The following is a 21756-nucleotide window of genomic DNA, read 5'->3' as shown; positions in this document are numbered from 1 at the left end:
CAGAACGACAGATTTGTACCTTGTCAGCTCGGGGGTTTGAACTCACAACCTTCCGGTTACAAGTCCAACGCTCTAACCACTAGGCTACGCTGCCGTCCCGTTTGACTGGCAGGCAGGCGGCTTGGTGTTTGACTGGCAGGCAGGCGGCTTGGTGTTTGACTGGCAGGCAGGCGGCTTGGTGTTTGACTGGCAGGCAGGCAGATGGACAGCTTGGTGTTTGACAGGCAGGCAGGCAGACGGACAGCTTGGTGTTTGACTGGCAGGCAGACGGCTTGGTGTTTGACTGGCAGGCAGACGGCTTGTTGTTTGACTGGCAGGCAGACGGCTTGGTGTTTGGCAGGCAGGCAGGCAGGCAGAGGGACAGCTTGGTGTTTGACTGGCAGGCAGGCAGGCAGACGGACAGCTTGGTGTTTGGCAGTCAGGCAGACGGCTTGGTGTTTGGCAGTCAGGCAGGCGGCTTGGTGTTTGACTGGCAGGCAGGCGGCTTGGTGTTTGACTGGCAGGCAGGCGGCTTGGTGTTTGACTGGCAGGCAGGTGGCTTGGTGTTTGACTGGCAGGCAGGCGGATGGACAGCTTGGTGTTTGACTGGCAGGCAGACGGCTTGGTGTTTGGCAGGCAGGCAGGCGGCTTGGTGTTTGGCAGGCAGGCAGGCGGCTTGGTGTTTGACTGGCAGGCAGGCGGCTTGGTGTTTGACTGGCAGGCAGGCGGCTTGGTGTTTGACTGGCAGGCAGGCGGATGGACAGCTTGGTGTTTGACAGGCAGGCAGACGGACAGCTTGGTGTTTGCTTGTTTCATGAACAGTATTTCAGGTTTCCTATTGTGGTCCTGGCTGGTTTAGGAGGACATGAACAATAGTGGATTGTCTATTGTTGTCCACATCGGCACTTTTTTTCTTGTTGATCTTACTAATGTCACTGTTGCTTGAATGCCCATGACTGTGTGTTTACCTCTCTCTTTCTCTCCCCCCTCAGACAGGTGAGGTGCAGGTGAGTGATGCCTGTGTGTTCTAGCAGTGACTGTCCCCATCTACAGTGTGTTGGAAAGATCACCAAGGAAGAGCTCATCCTCAAGTCTCATGTGAGTCCACCTGTCCTGACGTTAACTAGGCTAGCTAAACTATCTTTATCATTATCTAGTAGACTTTAACAAGGTTAGCTAAGCTATCATTATCTAATAGACGTTATCTAGGCTAGCTAACTATCGTTATCATTATCTAATAAACGTTAACTAGGCTAACTATCTTTATCATTATCTAATAGATGTTAACTAGGCTAGCTAACTATCGTTATCATTATCTAATAGACGTTAACTAGGCTAGCTAACTATCGTTATCATTATCTAATAGACGTTAACTGGGCTAGCTAACTATCTTTATCATTATCTAATAGAAGTTAACTAGGCTAGCTAACTATCTTTATCATTATCTAATAGACGTTAACTAGGCTAGCTAACTATCGTTATCATTATCTAATAGACGTTAACTAGGCTAGCTAACTATCGTTATCATTATCTAATAGACGTTAACTAGGCTAGCTAACTATCTTTATCATTATCTAATAGACGTTAACTAGGCTAGCTAACTATCTTTATCATTATCTAATAGACGTTAACTAGGCTAGCTAACTATCGTTATCATTATCTAATAGACATTAACTAGGCTAGCTAACTATCGTTATCATTATCTAATAGACGTTAACTAGGCTAGCTAACTATCTTTATCATTATCTAATAGACGTTAACTAGGCTAGCTAACTATCTTTATCTAGTAGACTTTAACAAGGTTAGCTAAACTATCATTATCTAATAGATGTTATCTAGGCTAGCTAAGCTATCTTTATCATTATCTAGTAGACTTTAACAAGGTTAGCTAAGCTATCATTATCTAATAGACGTTATCTAGGCTAGCTAACTATCGTTATCATTATCTAATAAACGTTAACTAGGCTAACTATCTTTATCATTATCTAATAGATGTTAACTAGGCTAGCTAACTATCGTTATCATTATCTAATAGACGTTAACTAGGCTAGCTAACTATCGTTATCATTATCTAATAGACGTTAACTGGGCTAGCTAACTATCTTTATCATTATCTAATAGAAGTTAACTAGGCTAGCTAACTATCTTTATCATTATCTAATAGACGTTAACTAGGCTAGCTAACTATCGTTATCATTATCTAATAGACGTTAACTAGGCTAGCTAACTATCGTTATCATTATCTAATAGACGTTAACTAGGCTAGCTAACTATCTTTATCATTATCTAATAGACGTTAACTAGGCTAGCTAACTATCTTTATCATTATCTAATAGACGTTAACTAGGCTAGCTAACTATCGTTATCATTATCTAATAGACATTAACTAGGCTAGCTAACTAACTATCTAATAGACGTTAACTAGGCTAGCTAACTATCGTTATCATTATCTAATAGACGTTAACTAGGCTAGCTAACTATCTTTATCATTATCTAATAGACGTTAACTAGGCTAGCTAACTATCTTTATCTAGTAGACTTTAACAAGGTTAGCTAAACTATCATTATCTAATAGATGTTATCTAGGCTAGCTAAGCTATCTTTATCATTATCTAATAGTTAGCTAGCCTGGTTAATGTCTATCTTTATCATTATCTAATAGACGTTATCTAGGCAAGCTAAGCTATCATTATCTAGTAGACTTTAACAAGGTTAGCTAAACTATCTAATAGCATTCGCTGAAATAGAAACAATGATTAAATGTCCAAGGCCTGGATGTTTTCCAAGAAATGAGTATGTTGTCATTGGAGAAGTCCTTGTTCTATCATGTTACTGTTTTTACCTGCTGTCTGTCTGGGACGTTGTCTCACCGGTCTGGTCACTGGAGCTAGTTGGTTATGTTTGTGTTTCAAGGGCCAGTGCCAAGACTGCAAAGTTGGAGGACCGAATCTGTGGGCGTGTCTGGAGGTGAGTGAAAAGTTGTAACTCGTTGGGACTTTTATTTGTAATGTCTTGTAACTCGCTGGGACTTTTATTTGTCATGTTTTGTAACTCGTTGGGACTTTTATTTGTCATGTTTTGTAACTCGTTGGGACTTTCATTTGTCATGTTTTGTAACTCGTTGGGACTTTTATTTGTCATGTTTTGTAACTCGTTGGGACTTTTATTTGTCATGTTTTGTAACTCGTTGGGACTTTTATTTGTCATGTTTTGTAACTCGTTGGGACTTTTATTTGTCATGTTTTGTAACTCGTTGGGACTTTTATTTGTCATGTTTTGTAACTCGTTGGGACTTTTATTTGTCATGTTTTGTAACTCGTTGGGACTTTTATTTATTAAGTTGTGATTTACCATTTTGGCCTCATGCAAATTGACTGTATAAATCCATTGTTTTCTGTGTTTGTAGAACGGCTGTGTGTATGTGGGCTGTGGAGAATCTCACACTGACCACAGCACCACCCACTCACAGGTGAGTGACCTTTGACCTCTACAACTCCCACATATAGCATATAACAGGATTAGAGCAGTACAACGGGATGAGTAACCCCTGACCTTTACACCTCCCACACACACCTACAGGACTAGATCAATATTCAGGATGTTTCAGGAGACACCCACAGGACTAGATCAATATTCAGGATGGTTCAGAAGACACCTACAGAACTAGATCAATATTCAGGATGGTTCAGGAGATAATGAGAAAAGAGGTGTGATGGGGGAGGGGGGAAGAAAGAATGAAGTGTGAAGGGGCGAAAGTGGGAAGTGTTGGAGAGAGAGTTGGAGGAGACGAGAATCCCAGTTCCTAGAGAGGTGAAAGGGATGTTGGAGACGAGTCCCAGTTCCTAGAGAGGTGAAAGGGATGTTGGAGACGAGTCCCAGTTCCTAGAGAGGTGAAAGGGATGTTGGAGGAGACGAGAGTCCCAGTTCCTAGAGAGGTGAAAGGGATGTTGGAGGAGACGAGAGTCCCAGTTCCTAGAGAGGTGAAGGGATGTTGGAGGAGACTAGTCCCAGTTCCTAGAGAGGTGAAAGGGATGTTGGAGGAGACGAGAGTCCCAGTTCCTAGAGAGGTGAAGGGATGTTGGAGGAGATGAGAATCACAGTTCCTAGAGAGGTGAAGGGATGTTGGAGGAGACGAGAGTCCCAGTTCCTAGAGAGGTGAAGGGATGTTGGAGGAGACGAGAGTCCCAGTTCCTAGAGAGGTGAAGGGATGTTGGAGGAGACGAGAGTCCCAGTTCCTAGAGAGGTGAAGGGATGTTGGAGGAGACGAGAGTCCCAGTTCCTAGAGAGGTGAAAGGGATGTTGGAGGAGACGAGAGTCCCAGTTCCTAGAGAGGTGAAAGGGATGTTGGAGGAGACGAGAGTCCCAGTTCCTATTGCAGCACATGAGTGTACAAAACATTATAAACATTAGGATTTTTAATCCTTGAGACATGGATTGTGTATTTGTTTCAGGGGGTGAATGGGCAAGAACAAATATGTTCAACCTTTTGAGGGGGGTATGGTAGTACGTGGCAGGTGCACCGGTTTGTGTCAAGAACTGCAACACTGCTGGGTTTTTACGCTCAACAGTGTTAGAAATGAGGATTACCTGTTTAGTCTCAGGTCTAGTCTATACCCCCGCAGAAGGATTTCCTGTCTAGTCTATACCCTCGCAGAAGGATTTTCAGGTCTAGTCTCTACCCCCGCAGAAGGACTTTCAGGTCTAGTCTCTACCCCCGCAGAAGGATTTTCAGGTCTAGTCTATACCCTCATAGAAGGATTTCCTGTCTAGTCTCTACCCCCCCAGAAGGATTTCCTGTCTAGTCTCTACCCCAGCAGAAGGATTTCCTGTCTCTACCCCCGCAGAAGGATTTTCAGGTCTAGTCTCTACCCCCGCAGAAGGATTTTCAGGTCTAGTCTCTACCCCCGCAGAAGGATTTTCAGGTCTAGTCTCTACCCCCGCAGAAGGATTTTCAGGTCTAGTCTCTACCCTCACAGAAGGATTTCCTGTCTAGTCTCTACCCCCCCAGAAGGATTTCCTGTCTAGTCTGAACCCCCGCAGAAGGATTTCCTGTCTAGTCTATACCCCCGCAGAAGGATTTCCTGTCTAGTCTATACCCCCGCAGAAGGATTTTCAGGTCTAGTCTCTACCCCCGCAGAAGGACTTTCAGGTCTAGTCTCTATCCTCACAGAAGGATTTTCAGGTCTAGTCTCTACCCTCGCAGAAGGATTTCCTGTCTAGTCTCTACCCTCGCAGAAGCCAAAGCCCCTCCCCGGTCCATGTGGTCACACACACGTTAGGCACTCCTGGCGAAGAAGTTTAAGCACCGCATTCTCCCAATCCTGATAGGTCCAAATAGCCAATGAGAGAACCCCCAAAACCTCCTCCAGGGATGGCAGGTGTCCTAGTGGTTAGAGCATTGGGCCAGTAACTGAAAGGTTGCTAGATCGAATCCTCTGAGCTGACCAGGTAAAAATCTGTCGTTCTGCCCCTGAACAAGGCAGTTAACTCACTCATCCCGTTCAGTCCTGACAGATTCTGTCTACACACTGAAGCTCTGCTCCTTAGGGGTGGGTGTTGTCATCCTTGCCCCTCTCTACCAACAGTAATGCAGACACATGAATAATGTGTCTGACCTGGCTGTCTGTCTGACCTGGCTGTCTGTCTGACCTGGCTGTCTGACCTGGCTGTCTGTCTGTCTGACCTGTCTGGCTGTCTGTCTGTCTGACCTGTCTGACCTGGCTGTCTGTCTGACCTGGCTGGCTGTCTGACCTGGCTGGCTGTCTGACCTGGCTGGCTGTCTGACCTGGCTGTCTGTCTGACCTGGCTGTCTGACCTGGCTGTCTGACCTGTCTGGCTGTCTGTCTGTCTGACCTGTCTGACCTGGCTGTCTGTCTGACCTGGCTGGCTGTCTGACCTGGCTGTCTGTCTGACCTGGCTGTCTGTCTGACCTGGCTGGCTGTCTGACCTGGCTGTCTGTCTGACCTGGCTGTCTGTCTGACCTGGCTGTCTGTCTGTCTGACCTGGCTGGCTGTCTGACCTGTCTGTCTTGTGTGTCTGACCTGTCTGTCTGACCTGGCTGGCTGTCTGACCTGGCTGTCTGACCTGGCTGTCTGACCTGGCTGACCTGGCTGTCTGTCTGACCTGGCTGTCTGTCTGACCTGGCTGTCTGACCTGGCTGGCTGCCTGACCTGGCTGTCTGTCTGACCTGGCTGTCTGTCTGTCTGACCTGGCTGTCTGTCTGCCTTGCTGGCTGTCTGCCTTGCTGGCTGTCTGCCTGGCTGTCTGACCTGGCTGTCTGACCTGGCTGTCTGACCTGGCTGTCTGCCTGACCTGGCTGTCTGCCTGACCTGGCTGTCTGTCTGACCTGGCTGTCTGCCTGACCTGGCTGTCTGCCTGCCTGACCTGGCTGTCTGCCTGCCTGACCTGGCTGTCTGCCTGCCTGACCTGGCTGTCTGCCTGCCTGACCTGACTGTCTGCCTGACCTGGCTGTCTGACCTAGCTGTCTGTCTGTCTGACCTGGCTGTCTGCCTGGCTGGCTGGCTGACTGTCTGACCTGGCTGTCTGCCTGGCTGGCTGGCTGACTGTCTGACCTGGCTGCCTGACCTGGCTGTCTGCCTGACCTGGCTGTCTGCCTGCCTGACCTGGCTGTCTGCCTGCCTGACCTGGCTGTCTGACCTGTCTGTCTTGTGTGTCTGACCTGTCTGTCTTGTGTGTCTGACCTGTCTGTCTTGTGTGTCTGACCTGTCTGTCTTGTGTGTCTGACCTGTCTGTCTTGTGTGTCTGACCTGTCTGTCTTGTGTGTCTGACTTGGCTGTCTGTCTGACCTGGCTGTCTGTCTGTCTGACCTGGCTGGCTGTCTGCCCTGGCTGTCTGCCCTGGCTGTCTGCCCTGGCTGTCTGACCTGGCTGTCTGACCTGACTGTCTGCCTAGCTGTCTGACCTGGCTGTCTGCCTGACCTGGCTGGCTGCCTGACCTGGCTGGCTGCCTGACCTGGCTGGCTGCCTGGCTGGCTGCCTGACCTGGCTGGCTGCCTGACCTGGCTGGCTGGCTGTCTGACCTGGCTGTCTGCCTGACCTGGCTGTCTGCCTGACCTGGCTGTCTGACCTGGCTGTCTGACCTGGCTGTCTGACCTGGCTGTCTGACCAGGCTGTCTGGCTGTCTGACCTGGCCGTCTGCCTGACCTGGCTGTCTGCCTGACCTGGCTGACCTGGCTGTCTGCCTGACCTGGCTGACCTGGCTGGCTGACTGACCTGGCTGGCTGTCTGACCTGTCTGTCTGACCTGGCTGTCTGTCTGACCTGGCTGTCTGTCTGACCTGGCTGTCTGTCTGACCTGGCTGTCTGTCTGACCTGGCTGTCTGCCTGGCTGTCTGTCTGACCTGGCTGTCTGCCTGGCTGTCTGTCTGACCTGGCTGTCTGCCTGGCTGTCTGACCGGCTGTCTGACCTGGCTGTCTGCCTGACCTGGCTGTCTGCCTGACCTGGCTGTCTGCCTGACCTGGCTGTCTTGTGTGTCTGACCTGTCTGACTGTCTGTCAACAACAATATACTGTATTTGCTTATACCATCTTTATACATTCTATTACACCTTATAAATATCTATAAACATGAACATGTTTCTAACCCCTCTATAACAGGAGACTGGGCACAACCTGACAGTGAACCTGACCACTCTGAGGGTGTGGTGTTATGCCTGTGGGAAAGAGGTGTTCCTGGAGCGTAAACTGGGCCCTCACTGCCCTGTCCCCAGCACCAAGACCCTCGCTTCACCTCACACCAACAACACACAGGTAACGTTATGCTCTGAAACCAACGTTGATTGGTTGATATGCCGATTGGTTGGTTGATTTATTTATTGGTCGTTTGATTGATTGATTGGTCGGTCGGTTGATTGATTGATACATTCATTGATGCAGTCATTGAGTAATTGATAGATCGATCCCTGAATGAATTGTGATTGATTGATACCTAGATTGATTGACACCTAGACTGATAACTGAGTGATTGATACCTGAATTGATTGATAGATTGACTGATACCTTGATTGGTTGACTAATTAATGACTGAATCTCAAATCACTAATTAAGTTCCCTACATTATTGAAACCGTCGTCGAGCTAAAGCCACAACCCCGACCAAATCGACCTACAACATGAACACTGTACAGATTCAGTCATTGTTGTATATTTTTATATTTTTATATTTATATATTGTTGTTAATTACTTCACGTCCTTTGAGACCATGTTTAAAGTTTAAAGTTTAATGTTTAAAGTCCATAATCATTCAGTTGTTGTAACGTTGTTTTCTTTCTTTACGATAAAATGCAGCCAAAGCAGGTTGTTGTCGCCTCACGCTGCTGTGTTTCGACACTTATGGTTCTAATTGGGTTCTTCCGTCCCCCAGGAGGGTAGCAGGGTGTTGGGCCGCTCCACCTCTCTGAGACTGCCCCTTACTGGTGGCTGTGAAGACCTGGGCATGGAGACGGAGGAGGAGGAGGAGGAGGAGGAGGAGGAGCTCCGCCCCAGAGGTAACAGCATCATGTTGAGGCCCTGAGTTCACACAATGTGACATGCCTGCATTCTTACCTTTTTTATTTTTTATTTAAAGCTGCAATATGTCCATATTTGGGCAACCCTGACCAAATTCACGTAGAAATGTGTGTTATAGATCTGCCGTTCTCATCGAAAGCCAGTCTAAGAAGCGGTAGATCTGTTCTATGTGTTCTAGTTCTATGCTTCCCGTTGTTAAGTTTAATTTTTGAGTCTTATCATCGTTTTTTAAAATTTTTACACCAGCTTCTAACAGCTGAAAATGCAATATTTTTTGGTTCTGGAAAATGTATTTCTAAACGGTTTAGATGGTACAATGATTCTCTACACTATACTTGCTTGTTTTTTTTTGTCATAAACTGAAATTCGGTAAACCTATTAGAATTTTAACAACCAGGAGAAGGCGGAGCCATGTCTGCATGGTGCAGCTTTAAATCGGTGTCATTAAACGGTCCAGCGGCATCTTCATTTCAATCAAATCAAATTTATTTATAAAGCCCTTCGTACATCAGCTGATATCTCTAAGTGCTGTACAGAAACCCAGCCTAAAACCCCAAACAGCAAGCAATGCAGGTGTAGAAGCATATTTCTGACCAGGGCTTTAAAATACAGGATGAGATCACACATGATATGACTAATATCACTGTTATAATAATAATATAATATAACTGAGTGCCTCTAGACTGTAGCTCCCAAGTCTCTCAGCTGATCTCCTTGTGCTAAATCAAACTCCTAGGAGTTGAACATTGACTAATGAATGGAGGCTAGTAGCTGTCAAGGTGACGGGTGGCATTCAGGATAAATCTGTGTGTGGTTAGTGTGTATCTCAGGATAGATGTGTGTGTGTGGTTAGTGTGTATCTCAGGATAGATGTGTGTGTGTGGTTAGTGTGTATCTCAGGATAGATGTGTGTGTGGTTAGTGTGTATCTCAGGATAGATGTGTGGTTAGTGTGTGTGTGTGTGTGGTTAGTGTGTATCTCAGGATAGATGTGTGTGTGTGTGTGTGTGGTTAGTGTGTATCTCAGGATAGATGTGTGTGGTTAGTGTGTATCTCAGGATAGATGTGTGTGTGGTTAGTGTGTATCTCAGGATAGATGTGTGTGTGGTTAGTGTGTATCTCAGGATAGATGTGTGTGTGTGGTTAGTGTGTATCAGGATAGATGTGTGTGTGTGGTTAGTGTGTATCTCAGTATAGATGTGTGTGTGTGTGTGTGGTTAGTGTGTATCTCAGTATAGATGTGTGTGTGTGTGTGTGGTTAGTGTGTATCTCAGTATAGATGTGTGTGTGTGTGTGGTTAGTGTGTATCTCAGTATAGATGTGTGTGTGTGTGGTTAGTGTGTATCTCAGTATAGATGTGTGTGTGTGTGTGTGTGTGTGGTTAGTGTGTATCTCAGTATAGATGTGTGTGTGTGTGTGTGTGTGTGTGTGTGGTTAGTGTGTATCTCAGTATAGATGTGTGTGTGTGTGGTTAGTGTGTATCTCAGTATAGATGTGTGTGTGTGTGTGGTTAGTGTGTATCTCAGTATAGATGTGTGTGTGTGTGGTTAGTGTGTATCTCAGTATAGATGTGTGTGTGTGTGGTTAGTGTGTATCTCAGTATAGATGTGTGTGTGTGTGTGTGTGGTTAGTGTGTATCTCAGTAAAGATGTGTCTCTCTCCAGGTCTGACGGGACTGAAGAACATAGGAAACACCTGCTTTATGAATGCAGCCCTGCAGGCCCTCTCTAACTGGTGAGAACCTATACCAAACCCCTCTCAAACTGGTGAGAACCTATACCAAACCCCTCTCAAACTGGTGAGAACTTATACCAAACCCCTCTCAAACTGGTGAGAACCTATACCAAACACCTATCTAACCTTTCACCCTGTGCCCTGCAGGCCCTCTCTAACTGGTGAGTCTAACTGGTGAGAACCTATACCAAACCCCTCTCTAACTGGTGAGAACCTATACCAAACCCCTATCTAACCTTTCACCCTGACCCCAGCCCTGCAGGCCCTCTCTAACTGGTGAGAACCTATACCAAACCCCTCTCTAACTGGTGAGAAATGCAAAGCCCTCTCTAACTGGTGAGAACCTATACCAAACCCCTCTCTAACTGGTGAGAACCTATACCAAACCCCTCTCTAACTGGTGAGAACCTATACCAAACACCTCTCTAACTGGTGAGAACCTATACCAAACCCCTCTCTAACTGGTGAGAACCTATACCAAACCCCTATCTAACCTTTCACCCTGACCCCAGCCCTGCAGGCCCTCTCTAACTGGTGAGAACCTATACCAAACCCCTCTCTAACTGGTGAGAACCTATACCAAACCCCTCTCAAACTGGTGAGAACCTATACCAAACCCCTCTCTAACTGGTGAGAACCTATACCAAACCCCTATCTAACCTTTCACCCTGACCCCAGCCCTGCAGGCCCTCTCTAACTGGTGAGAACCTATACCAAACCCCTCTCTAACTGGTGAGAACCTATACCAAACCCCTCTCTAACTGGTGAGAACCTATACCAAACCCCTCTCTAACTGGTGAGAACCTATACCAAACCCCTCTCTAACTGGTGAGAACCTATACCAAACACCTCTCTAACTGGTGAGAACCTATACCAAACCCCTCTCTAACTGGTGAGAACCTATACCAAACCCCTATCTAACCTTTCACCCTGACCCCAGCCCTGCAGGCCCTCTCTAACTGGTGAGAACCTATACCAAACCCCTCTCTAACTGGTGAGAACCTATACCAAACCCCTCTCTAACTGGTGAGAACCTATACCAAACCCCTCTCAAACTGGTGAGAACCTATACCAAACCCCTCTCAAACTGGTGAGAACCTATACCAAACCCCTATCTAACCTTTCACCCTGACCCCAGCCCTGCAGGCCCTCTCTAACTGGTGAGAACCTATACCAAACCCCTATCTAACTGGTGAGAACCTATACCAAACCCCTCTCTAACTGGTGAGAACCTATACCAAACCCCTCTCTAACTGGTGAGAACCTATACCAAACCCCTCTCTAACTGGTGAGAACCTATACCAAACCCCTCTCTAACTGGTGAGAACCTATACCAAACCCCTCTCTAACTGGTGAGAACCTATACCAAACCCCTCTCTAACTGGTGAGAACCTATACCAAACCCCTCTCTAACTGGTGAGAACCTATACCAAACCCCTCTCTAACTGGTGAGAACCTATACCAAACCCCTCTCTAACTGGTGAGAACCTATACCAAACCCCCTCTAACTGGTGAGAACCTATACCAAACCCCTCTCTAACTGGTGAGAACCTATACCAAACCTAACTGGTGAGAACCTATCCCTCTCTAACTGGTGAGAACCTATACCAAATCCCTTCTAACTGGTGAGTGTTATACCAAACCCCCTTCTAACTGGTGAGAACCTTTCTCTAACTGGTGAGTTACAAACCCCTCTCTAACTGGTGAGATACCAAACCCCCTCTAACTGGTGAGAACCTATACCAAACCCCTCTCTAACTGGTGAGAACCTATACCAAACCCCTCTCTAACTGGTGAGAACCTATACCAAACCCAGATCCCTTTCTCAGTGTTACATTGCTAGATCCCTTTCTCAGTGTTCCATTGCTAGATCCCTTTCTCAGTGTTCCATTGCTAGATCCCTTTCTCAGTGTTCCATTGCTAGATCCCTTTCTCAGTGTTCCATTACTAGATCCTTTTCTCAGTGTTCCATTACTAGATCCCTTTCTCAGTGTTACATTACTAGATCCCTTTCTCAGTGTTACATTGCTAGATCCCTTTCTCAGTGTTCCATTACTAGATCCCTTTCTCAGTGTTACATTACTAGATCCCTTTCTCAGTGTTCCATTACTAGATCCCTTTCTCAGTGTTCCATTGCTAGATCCCTTTCTCAGTGTTCCATTGCTAGATCCCTTTCTCAGTGTTCCATTGCTAGATCCCTTTCTCAGTGTTCCATTGCTAGATCCCTTTCTCAGTGTTACATTGCTAGATTCCTTTCTCAGTGTTCCATTGCTAGATTCCTTTCTCAGTGTTCCATTGCTAGATCCCTTTCTCAGTGTTCCATTGCTAGATCCCTTTCTCAGTGTTCCATTGCTAGATCCCTTTCTCAGTGTTCCATTGCTAGATCCCTTTCTCAGTGTTCCATTGCTAGATCCCTTTCTCAGTGTTACATTGTTAGATCCCTTTCTCAGTGTTCCATTGCTAGATCCCTTTCTCAGTGTTCCATTGCTAGATCCCTTTCTCAGTGTTCCATTGCTAGATCCCTTTCTCAGTGTTCCATTGCTAGATCCCTTTCTCAGTGTTCCATTGCTAGATCCCTTTCTCAGTGTTCCATTGCTAGATCCCTTTCTCAGTGTTCCATTGCTAGATCCTTTTCTCAGTGTTCCATTGATCATGAACAAGCTACAATTCTGTTGAATATAATATATTAACTGAATGTGGTGCGAGGACAATCTCGCTCTTTCTCAGTCTTTCACTCGTTTTCTCTCCCCTCTCTCTCTCTCTCTCTCTCTCCAGTCCTCCTCTATCCCAGTTCTTCTCTCTCTCTCCAGTCCTCCTCTAACCCAGTTTGTCTCTCTCTCTCCAGTCCTCCTCTTACCCAGTTCTTTGTGGAGTGTGGAGGTCTGGTGAGGACAGACAAGAAGCCTGCTCTGAGTAAGAGCTACCAGAAACTGGTGTCAGACCTCTGGCACAAGAACAGGTACACATCTCTCAGTTTATTCAACACACGTATCTACTTGCTAGGTGTGCTGTTTTACCCTGCCAGTTTATAACATGTTAGGGTCTGCAGCCTCAGAAATGAGGGCAATCCTGGAATGACCTACAGGTAATGTCTCTCATGGCTCAAAGTAGAGGAGATAGTGACTTCATCACTACTTGTTTTTGTAAGAAGTATTGACATGTGGAATGCACCGAGTTGTCTGTTTAAACTACTAACACACAGCTCAGACACCCATACATACCCCACAAGACATGCCACCAGAGGTCTCTTCACAGTCCCCAAGTTCAGAACAGACTATGGGAGGTGCACAGTACTACATAGAGCCATGACTACATAGAACTCTATTCCACAGTACTACATAGAGCCATGACTACATGGAACTCTATTCCACAGTACAATTGTGCAAGTTCTCCCACTTAAAAAGACGAGAGGCCTGTAATTTTCATCATAGGTACACTTCAACTATGACGGACAAAATGAAAAAATAAATCCAGAAAATCACATTGTAGGATTTTAAATGAATTTATTTGCAAATTATGGTGGAAAATAAGTTATTTAATAATTAACCCCAGGAAGAGTCGCTGCTGCCTTGACAGGAACTAATGGGGATCCATAATAAACCCCAGGAAGAGTAGCTGCTGCCTTGTCAGGAACTAATGGGGATCCATAATAAACCCCAGGAAGAGTAGCTGCTGCCTTGTCAGGAACTAATGGGGATCCATAATAAACCCCAGGAAGAGTAGCTGCTGCCTTGGCAGGAACTAATGGGGATCCATAATAAACCCCAGGAAGAGTAGCTGCTGCCTTGGCAGGAACTCATGGGGATCCATAATAAACCCCAGGAAGAGTAGCTGCTGCCTTGACAGGAACTAATGGGGATCCATAATAAACCCCAGGAAGAGTAGCTGCTGCCTTGGCAGGAACTAATGGGGATCCATAATAAACCCCAGGAAGAGTAGCTGCTGCCTTGGCAGGAACTAATGGGGATCCATAATAAACCCCAGGAAGAGTAGCTGCTGCCTTGGCAGGAACTAATGGGGATCCATAATAAACCCCAGGAAGAGTAGCTGCTGCCTTGGCAGGAACTAATGGGGATCCATAATAAACCCCAGGAAGAGTAGCTGCTGCCTTGGCAGGAACTAATGGGGATCCATAATAAACCCCAGGAAGAGTAGCTGCTGCCTTGGCAGGAACTAATGGGGATCCATAATAAACCCCAGGAAGAGTAGCTGCTGCCTTGGCAGGAACTAATGGGGATCCATAATAAACCCCAGGAAGAGTAGCTGCTGCCTCGGTAGGAACTAATGGGGATCCATAATAAACCCCAGGAAGAGTAGCTGCTGCCTTGGCAGGAACTAATGGGGATCCATAATAAATAGAAATACAAAATAGTTTTTCACATTGCTTGAACGGTCGTTGTCATGGAAATGATACCCTGGTCTTAGTGGGTTCTCCTGGTTAAGTCAAGGTTCATAATAATAATAATAGCAAATGTACACTTCTTCTTCTGTGGTGTTTCACACAGTCCTAACCTTTTCTTCTGTGGTGTTTCACACAGTCCTAACCTTTTCTTCTGTGGCGTTTCAGACAGTCCTAACCTTTTCTTCTGTGGTGTTTCACACAGTCCTAACCTTTTCTTCTGTGGTGTTTCACACAGTCCTAACCTTTTCTTCTGTGGCGTTTCAGACAGTCCTAACCTTTTCTTCTGTGGTGTTTCAGACAGTCCTAACCTTTTCTTCTGTGGTGTTTCACACAGTCCTAACCTTTTCTTCTGTGGCGTTTCAGACAGTCCTAACCTTTTCTTCTGTGGTGTTTCACACAGTCCTAACCTTTTCTTCTGTGGCGTTTCAGACAGTCCTAACCTTTTCTTCTGTGGTGTTTCACACAGTCCTAACCTTTTCTTCTGTGGCGTTTCAGACAGTCCTAACCTTTTCTTCTGTGGCGTTTCAGACAGTCCTAACCTTTTCTTCTGTGGCGTTTCAGACAGTCCTAACCTTTTCTTCTGTGGTGTTTCAGACAGTCCTAACCTTTTCTTCTGTGGTGTTTCACACAGTCCTAACCTTTTCTTCTGTGGCGTTTCAGACAGTCCTAACCTTTTCTTCTGTGGTGTTTCACACAGTCCTAACCTTTTCTTCTGTGGCGTTTCAGACAGTCCTAACCTTTTCTTCTGTGGTGTTTCACACAGTCCTAACCTTTTCTTCTGTGGTGTTTCACACAGTCCTAACCTTTTCTTCTGTGGTGTTTCACACAGTCCTAACCTTTTCTTCTGTGGTGTTTCACACAGTCCTAACCTTTTCTTCTGTGGTGTTTCACACAGTCCTAACCTTTTCTTCTGTGGTGTTTCACACAGTCCTAACCTTTTCTTCTGTGGTGTTTCACACAGTCCTAAGGTTTTTCTTCTGCAGGCGTTTCAGACAGTCCTAACCTTTTCTTCTGTGGTGTTTCACACAGTCCTAACCTTTTCTTCTGTGGTGTTTCACACAGTCCTAACCTTTTCTTCTGTGGTGTTTCACACAGTCCTAACCTTTTCTTCTGTGGTGTTTCACACAGTCCTAACCTTTTCTTCTGTGGTGTTTCACAGACAGTCCTAACCTTTTCTTCTGTGGTGTTTCAGACAGTCCTAACCTTTTCTTCTGTGGTGTTTCACACAGTCCTAACCTTTTCTTCTGTGGTGTTTCACACAGTCCTAACCTTTTCTTCTGTGGTGTTTCAGACAGTCCTAACCTTTTCTTCTGTGGTGTTTCACACAGTCCTAACCTTTTCTTCTGTGGTGTTTCAGACAGTCCTAACCTTTTCTTCTGTGGTGTTTCACACAGTCCTAACCTTTTCTTCTGTGGTGTTTCAGACAGTCCTAACCTTTTCTTCTGTGGTGTTTCAGACAGTCCTAACCTTTTCTTCTGTGGTGTTTCACACAGTCCTAACCTTTTCTTCTGTGGTGTTTCACACAGTCCTAACCTTTTCTTCTGTGGCGTTTCAGACAGTCCTAACCTTTTCTTCTGTGGTGTTTCAGACCATCCTATGTCGTCCCTACCAGTCTGTTCCAGGGGATCAAGGCTGTTAACCCCATGTTCAGAGGATACTCACAACAGGTAGGTTGTCTTCTCATCGGGCTGCAGGGTAGCCTAGAGGTTAGACTAGTAACCGGAAGGACTAGTAACCGGAAGGTTGCAAGTTCAAATCCCCGAGCTGACAAGGTACAAATCTGTCGTTCTGCCCCTGAACAGGCAGTTAACCCACTGTTCCTAGGCCGTCATTGTAAATAAGAATTTGTTCTTAACTGACTTGCCTAGCTAAATAAAGGTTAAAAATCATATAATTTATAATACGGTAAAACGGGTGTTTGTATGAAAGATACTATTCCCAGGCAGACAGATGGGCTCCTCTTGTTCTTCTTCTCTAGGGCTGTTACTGAACCAGTGAAGGTCATTCCCAGGCAGACAGATGGGCTCCTCTTGTTCTTCTTCTCTAGGGCTGTTACTGAACCAGTGAAGGTCATTCCCAGGCAGACAGATGGGCTCCTCTTGTTCTTCTTCTCTAGGGCTGTTACTGAACCAGTGAAGGTCATTCCCAGGCAGACAGATGGGCTCCTCTTGTTCTTCTTCTCTGGGGCTGTTACTGAACCAGTGAAGGTCATTCCCAGGCAGACAGATGGGCTCCTCTTGTTCTTCTTCTCTAGGGCTGTTACTGAACCAGTGAAGGTCATTCCCAGGCAGACAGATGGGCTCCTCTTGTTCTTCTTCTCTAGGGCTGTTACTGAACCAGTGAAGGTCATTCCCAGGCAGACAGATGGGCTCCTCTTGTTCTTCTTCTCTAGGGCTGTTACTGAACCAGTGAAGGTCATTCCCAGGCAGACAGATGGGCTCCTCTTGTTCTTCTTCTCTAGGGCTGTTACTGAACCAGTGAAGGTCATTCCCAGGCAGACAGATGGGCTCCTCTTGTTCTTCTTCTCTGGGGCTGTTACTGAACCAGTGAAGGTCATTCCCAGGCAGACAGATGGGCTCCTCTTGTTCTTCTTCTCTCGGGCTGTTACTGAACCAGTGAAGGTCATTCCCAGGCAGACAGATGGGCTCCTCTTGTTCTTCTTCTCTGGGGCTGTTACTGAACCAGTGAAGGTCATTCCCAGGCAGACAGATGGGCTCCTCTTGTTCTTCTTCTCTGGGGCTGTTACTGAACCAGTGAAGGTCATTCCCAGGCAGACAGATGGGCTCCTCTTGTTCTTCTTCTCTGGGGCTGTTACTGAACCAGTGAAGGTCATTCCCAGGCAGACAGATGGGCTCCTCTTGTTCTTCTTCTCTAGGGCTGTTACTGAACCAGTGAAGGTCATTCCCAGGCAGACAGATGGGCTCCTCTTGTTCTTCTTCTCTAGGGCTGTTACTGAACCAGTGAAGGTCATGTCTCTGTCTTTCCTCAGCCCACCATCGCGACATTGAACTGGTTCAACAGTCCTTTTCTCTTAAGGTTGACACCATTCTGTGGTCGATACAAGTTCACTGTTTGTTCTGCAGTTTTAGTCAGAGAATATTAATTTGTCACGCTGGTCTGCAAGACAGGCTGTTATAGCCATCATTATAACTGTATCATTATAACTGTACCATTAGAACTGTACCATTAGAACTGTATCACTCTACCTATATCACTATATCACTCTACCTATATCACTATATCACTCTACCTATATCACTTTCACTCTACCTATATCACTCTACCTATATCACTCTACCTATACCACTGAATCATTCCCAGGCAGACAGATGGGCTACCTCTTGTTCTTCTTCTCAGGGCTGTTACTGAACCAGTGAATATCACTACATCACTCTACCTATATCACTACATCAGGGCTACTACCTATATCACTACATCTAGGGCTGTTACTACCTATATCACTACATCACTCTACCTATATCATGGGCTCTACCTATATCTCTCTAACTATATGGGCTCCTACCTATATCACTCTACCAGTGAAATCAAATCAAATATATATGTTCACTATATCACTCTACCTATATCACTCTACCTATATCACTCTACCTATATCACTATATCACTCTACCTATATCACTCTACCTATATCACTCTACCTATATCACTCTACCTATATCACTCTACCATTATCACTCTACCTATATCACTATATCACTCTACCTATATCACTATATCACTCTACCTATATCACTATATCACTCTACCTATATCACTCTACCTATATCACTCTACCTATATCACTATATCACTCTACCTATATCACTCTACCTATATCACTCTACCTATATCACTATATCACTCTACCTATATCACTCTACCTATATCACTCTCATTATACATTTCCTCTAAACCTCCAGTAATATCTGCACTGATGCTCAGTTGGGCAGGAGACTGCAGCAAGCTGAATTCACTGTTATGTTCATGGGACCATTCCTGGACAATCCCAGCTTTGTGGCATCTGGCATTTTACTGTTGAAAAAAATATATACTTGCAGATGGATACACTGCTACCATGAAGGGATGCACCTGATTGGCTATGATGTTCAGATATCCTGTGGCATTCAAACTTAGCTCCACTTTTATCAAGGGGCCCGATGTGTACCATGAAAACACACCCCACACCATCACACCTCCACCAGCCTGTAATGTTGACTTTATGGATGCAGGTGCTCGTTGTTTTCTCCCTACCCTAGTCCTCCCATCCGCGTGAAACGGCAGGAACCAGGATTAATTAGACCAGGCCATGTATTTCCATTTCTCGAGAGTCCACTGTTTTCCTTCTTAAGCACACTGCAACCACATTATCTTATTTTGCTGAAAGAAGTCGATCTCTTTAAGGTCGTCGGCTCGCCGTACACCCATTCGCGTCAAGGTTCATCGAGTTGTACAGTATTTTATGGGTCCTTGGGCGCCAATGTTGTCCTGGACTGTCGGTTGACTAACTATAGCCTGTCTGTTGCTCTTGAGTGTGGAAAAACCCAGCAGTGTTACAATTCTTGACAGGATCAAACTGGTTCGCCTGTCACCAACTACCATGTCCCTGTTCAAAGGCACTTCAATCTTTTGTCTTTCCCGTTCACCTTCTGAACGGCACACAGACAATACAATCCATGTCTCAAGGTTTAAAAATCCTTCTTTAACCTTCATGGATCATTCTTTAACACGTCTCCTCCCCTTCATCTACATGTCTCCTCCCCTTCGTCTACGTGTCTCCTCCCCTTCGTCTACGTGTCTCCTCCCCTTCATCTACATGTCTCCTCCCCTTCATCTACATGTCTCCTCCCCTTCGTCTCCGTGTCTCCTCCCCTTCGTCTCCGTGTCTCCTCCCCTTCATCTACATGTCTCCTCCCCTTCGTCTCCGTGTCTCCTCCCCTTCGTCTCCGTGTCTCCTCCCCTTCGTCTCCGTGTCTCCTCCCCTTCATCTACATGTCTCCTCCCCTTCATCTACATGTCTCCTCCCCTTCATCTACATGTCTCCTCCCCTTCATCTACATGTCTCCTCCCCTTCATCTACATGTCTCCTCCCCTTCATCTACGTGTCTCCTCCCCTTCATCTACGTGTCTCCTCCCCTTCATCTACATGTCTCCTCCCCTTCATCTACGTGTCTCCTCCCCTTCATCTACGTGTCTCCTCCCCTTCATCTACGTGTCTCCTCCCCTTCATCTACGTGTCTCCTCCCCTTCATCTACGTGTCTCCTCCCCTTCATCTACGTGTCTCCTCCCCTTCATCTACGTGTCTCCTCCCCTTCATCTACACGTCTCCTCCCCTTCATCTACACGTCTCCTCCCCTTCATCTACACGTCTCCTCCCCTTCATCTACGCGTCTCCTCCCCTTCATCTACGCGTCTCCTCCCTTCATCTACGCGTCTCCTCCCCTTCATCTACGCGTCTCCTCCCCTTGGTCTACGCGTCTCCTCCCCTTGGTCTACGCGTCTCCTCCCCTTGGTCTACGCGTCTCCTCCCCTTGGTCACGCGTCTCCTCCCCTTGGTCTCACGCGTCTCCTCCCCTTGGTCTACGCGTCTCCTCCCCTTCGTCTACGCGTCTCCTCCCCTTCGTCTCACGCGTCTCTCCTCCCCTTCGTCTACGCGTCTCCTCCCCTTCGTCTACGCGTCTCCTCCCCTTCGTCTACGCGTCTCCTCCCCTTCTCTACGCGTCTCCTCCCCTTCTACGCGTCTCCTCCCCTTCGTCTCACGCGTCTCCTCTCCTTCGTCTACGCGTCTCCTCTCCTTCGTCTACGCGTCTCCTCTCCTTCGTCTACGCGTCTCCTCTCCTTCGTCTACGCGCTCCTCCCCTTCGTCTCACGCGGCTCCTCCCCTTCGTCTACGCGTCTCCTCCCCTTCGTCTACGCGTCTCCTCCCCTTCGTCTACGCGTCTCCTCCCCTTCGTCTACGCGGCTCCTCCCCTTCGTCTACGCGGCTCCTCCCCTTCGTCTACGCGGCTCCTCCCCTTCGTCTACGCGTCTCCTCCCCTTCGTCTACACTGATTTGAAGTGGCACCAATAAGGGATCATACCTTTCACCTGGTCAGCCATGTCGTGGAAAGAAAGAGCAGGTGTTCCTAATGTTTTGTCCAGTGTTTGTGTAGGACAGTGTATACTAACTATATATGATCTATATCTACTTCAGGACTCTCAGGAGTTCCTAATGTTTTGTCCAGTGTTTGTGTAGGACAGTGTATACTAACTATATATGATCTATGTCTACTTCAGGACTCTCAGGTGTTCCTAATGTTTTGTCCAGTGTTTGTGTAGGACAGTGTATACTAACTATATATGATCTATGTCTACTTCAGGACTCTCAGGTGTTCCTAATGTTTTGTCCAGTGTTTGTGTAGGACAGTGTATACTAACTATATATGATCTATATCTACTTCAGGTGTTCCTAATGTTTTGTCCAGTGTTTGTGTAGGACAGTGTATACTAACTATATATGATCTATATCTACTTCAGGACTCTCAGGTGTTCCTAATGTTTTGTCCAGTGTTTGTGTAGGACAGTGTATACTAACTATATATGATCTATGTCTACTTCAGGACTCTCAGGTGTTCCTAATGTTTTGTCCAGTGTTTGTGTAGGACAGTGTATACTAACTATATATGATCTATGTCTACTTCAGGACTCTCAGGAGTTCCTAATGTTTTGTCCAGTGTTTGTGTAGGACAGTGTATACTAACTATATATGATCTATGTCTACTTCAGGACTCTCAGGTGTTCCTAATGTTTTGTCCAGTGTTTGTGTAGGACAGTGTATACTAACTATATATGATCTATATCTACTTCAGGACTCTCAGGTGTTCCTAATGTTTTGTCCAGTGTTTGTGTAGGACAGTGTATACTAACTATATATGATCTATGTCTACTTCAGGACTCTCAGGTGTTCCTAATGTTTTGTCCAGTGTTTGTGTAGGACAGTGTATACTAACTATATATGATCTATGTCTACTTCAGGACTCTCAGGTGTTCCTAATGTTTTGTCCAGTGTTTGTGTAGGACAGTGTATACTAACTATATATGATCTATGTCTACTTCAGGACTCTCAGGAGTTCCTAAT

General features: G+C 46.2%; 1 protein-coding gene across 1 annotated transcript in view; it reads left to right on the top strand.

Moving 5' to 3' along the window:
• The first annotated feature begins 965 nt into the window (after positions 1 to 965).
• Positions 966 to 21756, top strand: part of LOC118376918 (ubiquitin carboxyl-terminal hydrolase 33-like) — a 59757-nt gene continuing 38966 nt past the window's right edge. Inside the window, 8 exon segments of the mRNA XM_052462857.1 lie at positions 966 to 1077; positions 2893 to 2946; positions 3386 to 3448; positions 7595 to 7747; positions 8361 to 8484; positions 10170 to 10239; positions 13085 to 13198; positions 16230 to 16308. Of these exon segments, the coding sequence (XP_052318817.1) occupies positions 994 to 1077; positions 2893 to 2946; positions 3386 to 3448; positions 7595 to 7747; positions 8361 to 8484; positions 10170 to 10239; positions 13085 to 13198; positions 16230 to 16308 (741 nt within the window). The 5' untranslated portion in view covers positions 966 to 993.

This window comes from Oncorhynchus keta, chromosome 15, assembly GCF_023373465.1.
Source record: "Oncorhynchus keta strain PuntledgeMale-10-30-2019 chromosome 15, Oket_V2, whole genome shotgun sequence".
Lineage (NCBI taxonomy): Eukaryota > Metazoa > Chordata > Actinopteri > Salmoniformes > Salmonidae > Oncorhynchus > Oncorhynchus keta.
This window is presented reverse-complemented; position numbering and strand designations above follow the sequence as displayed.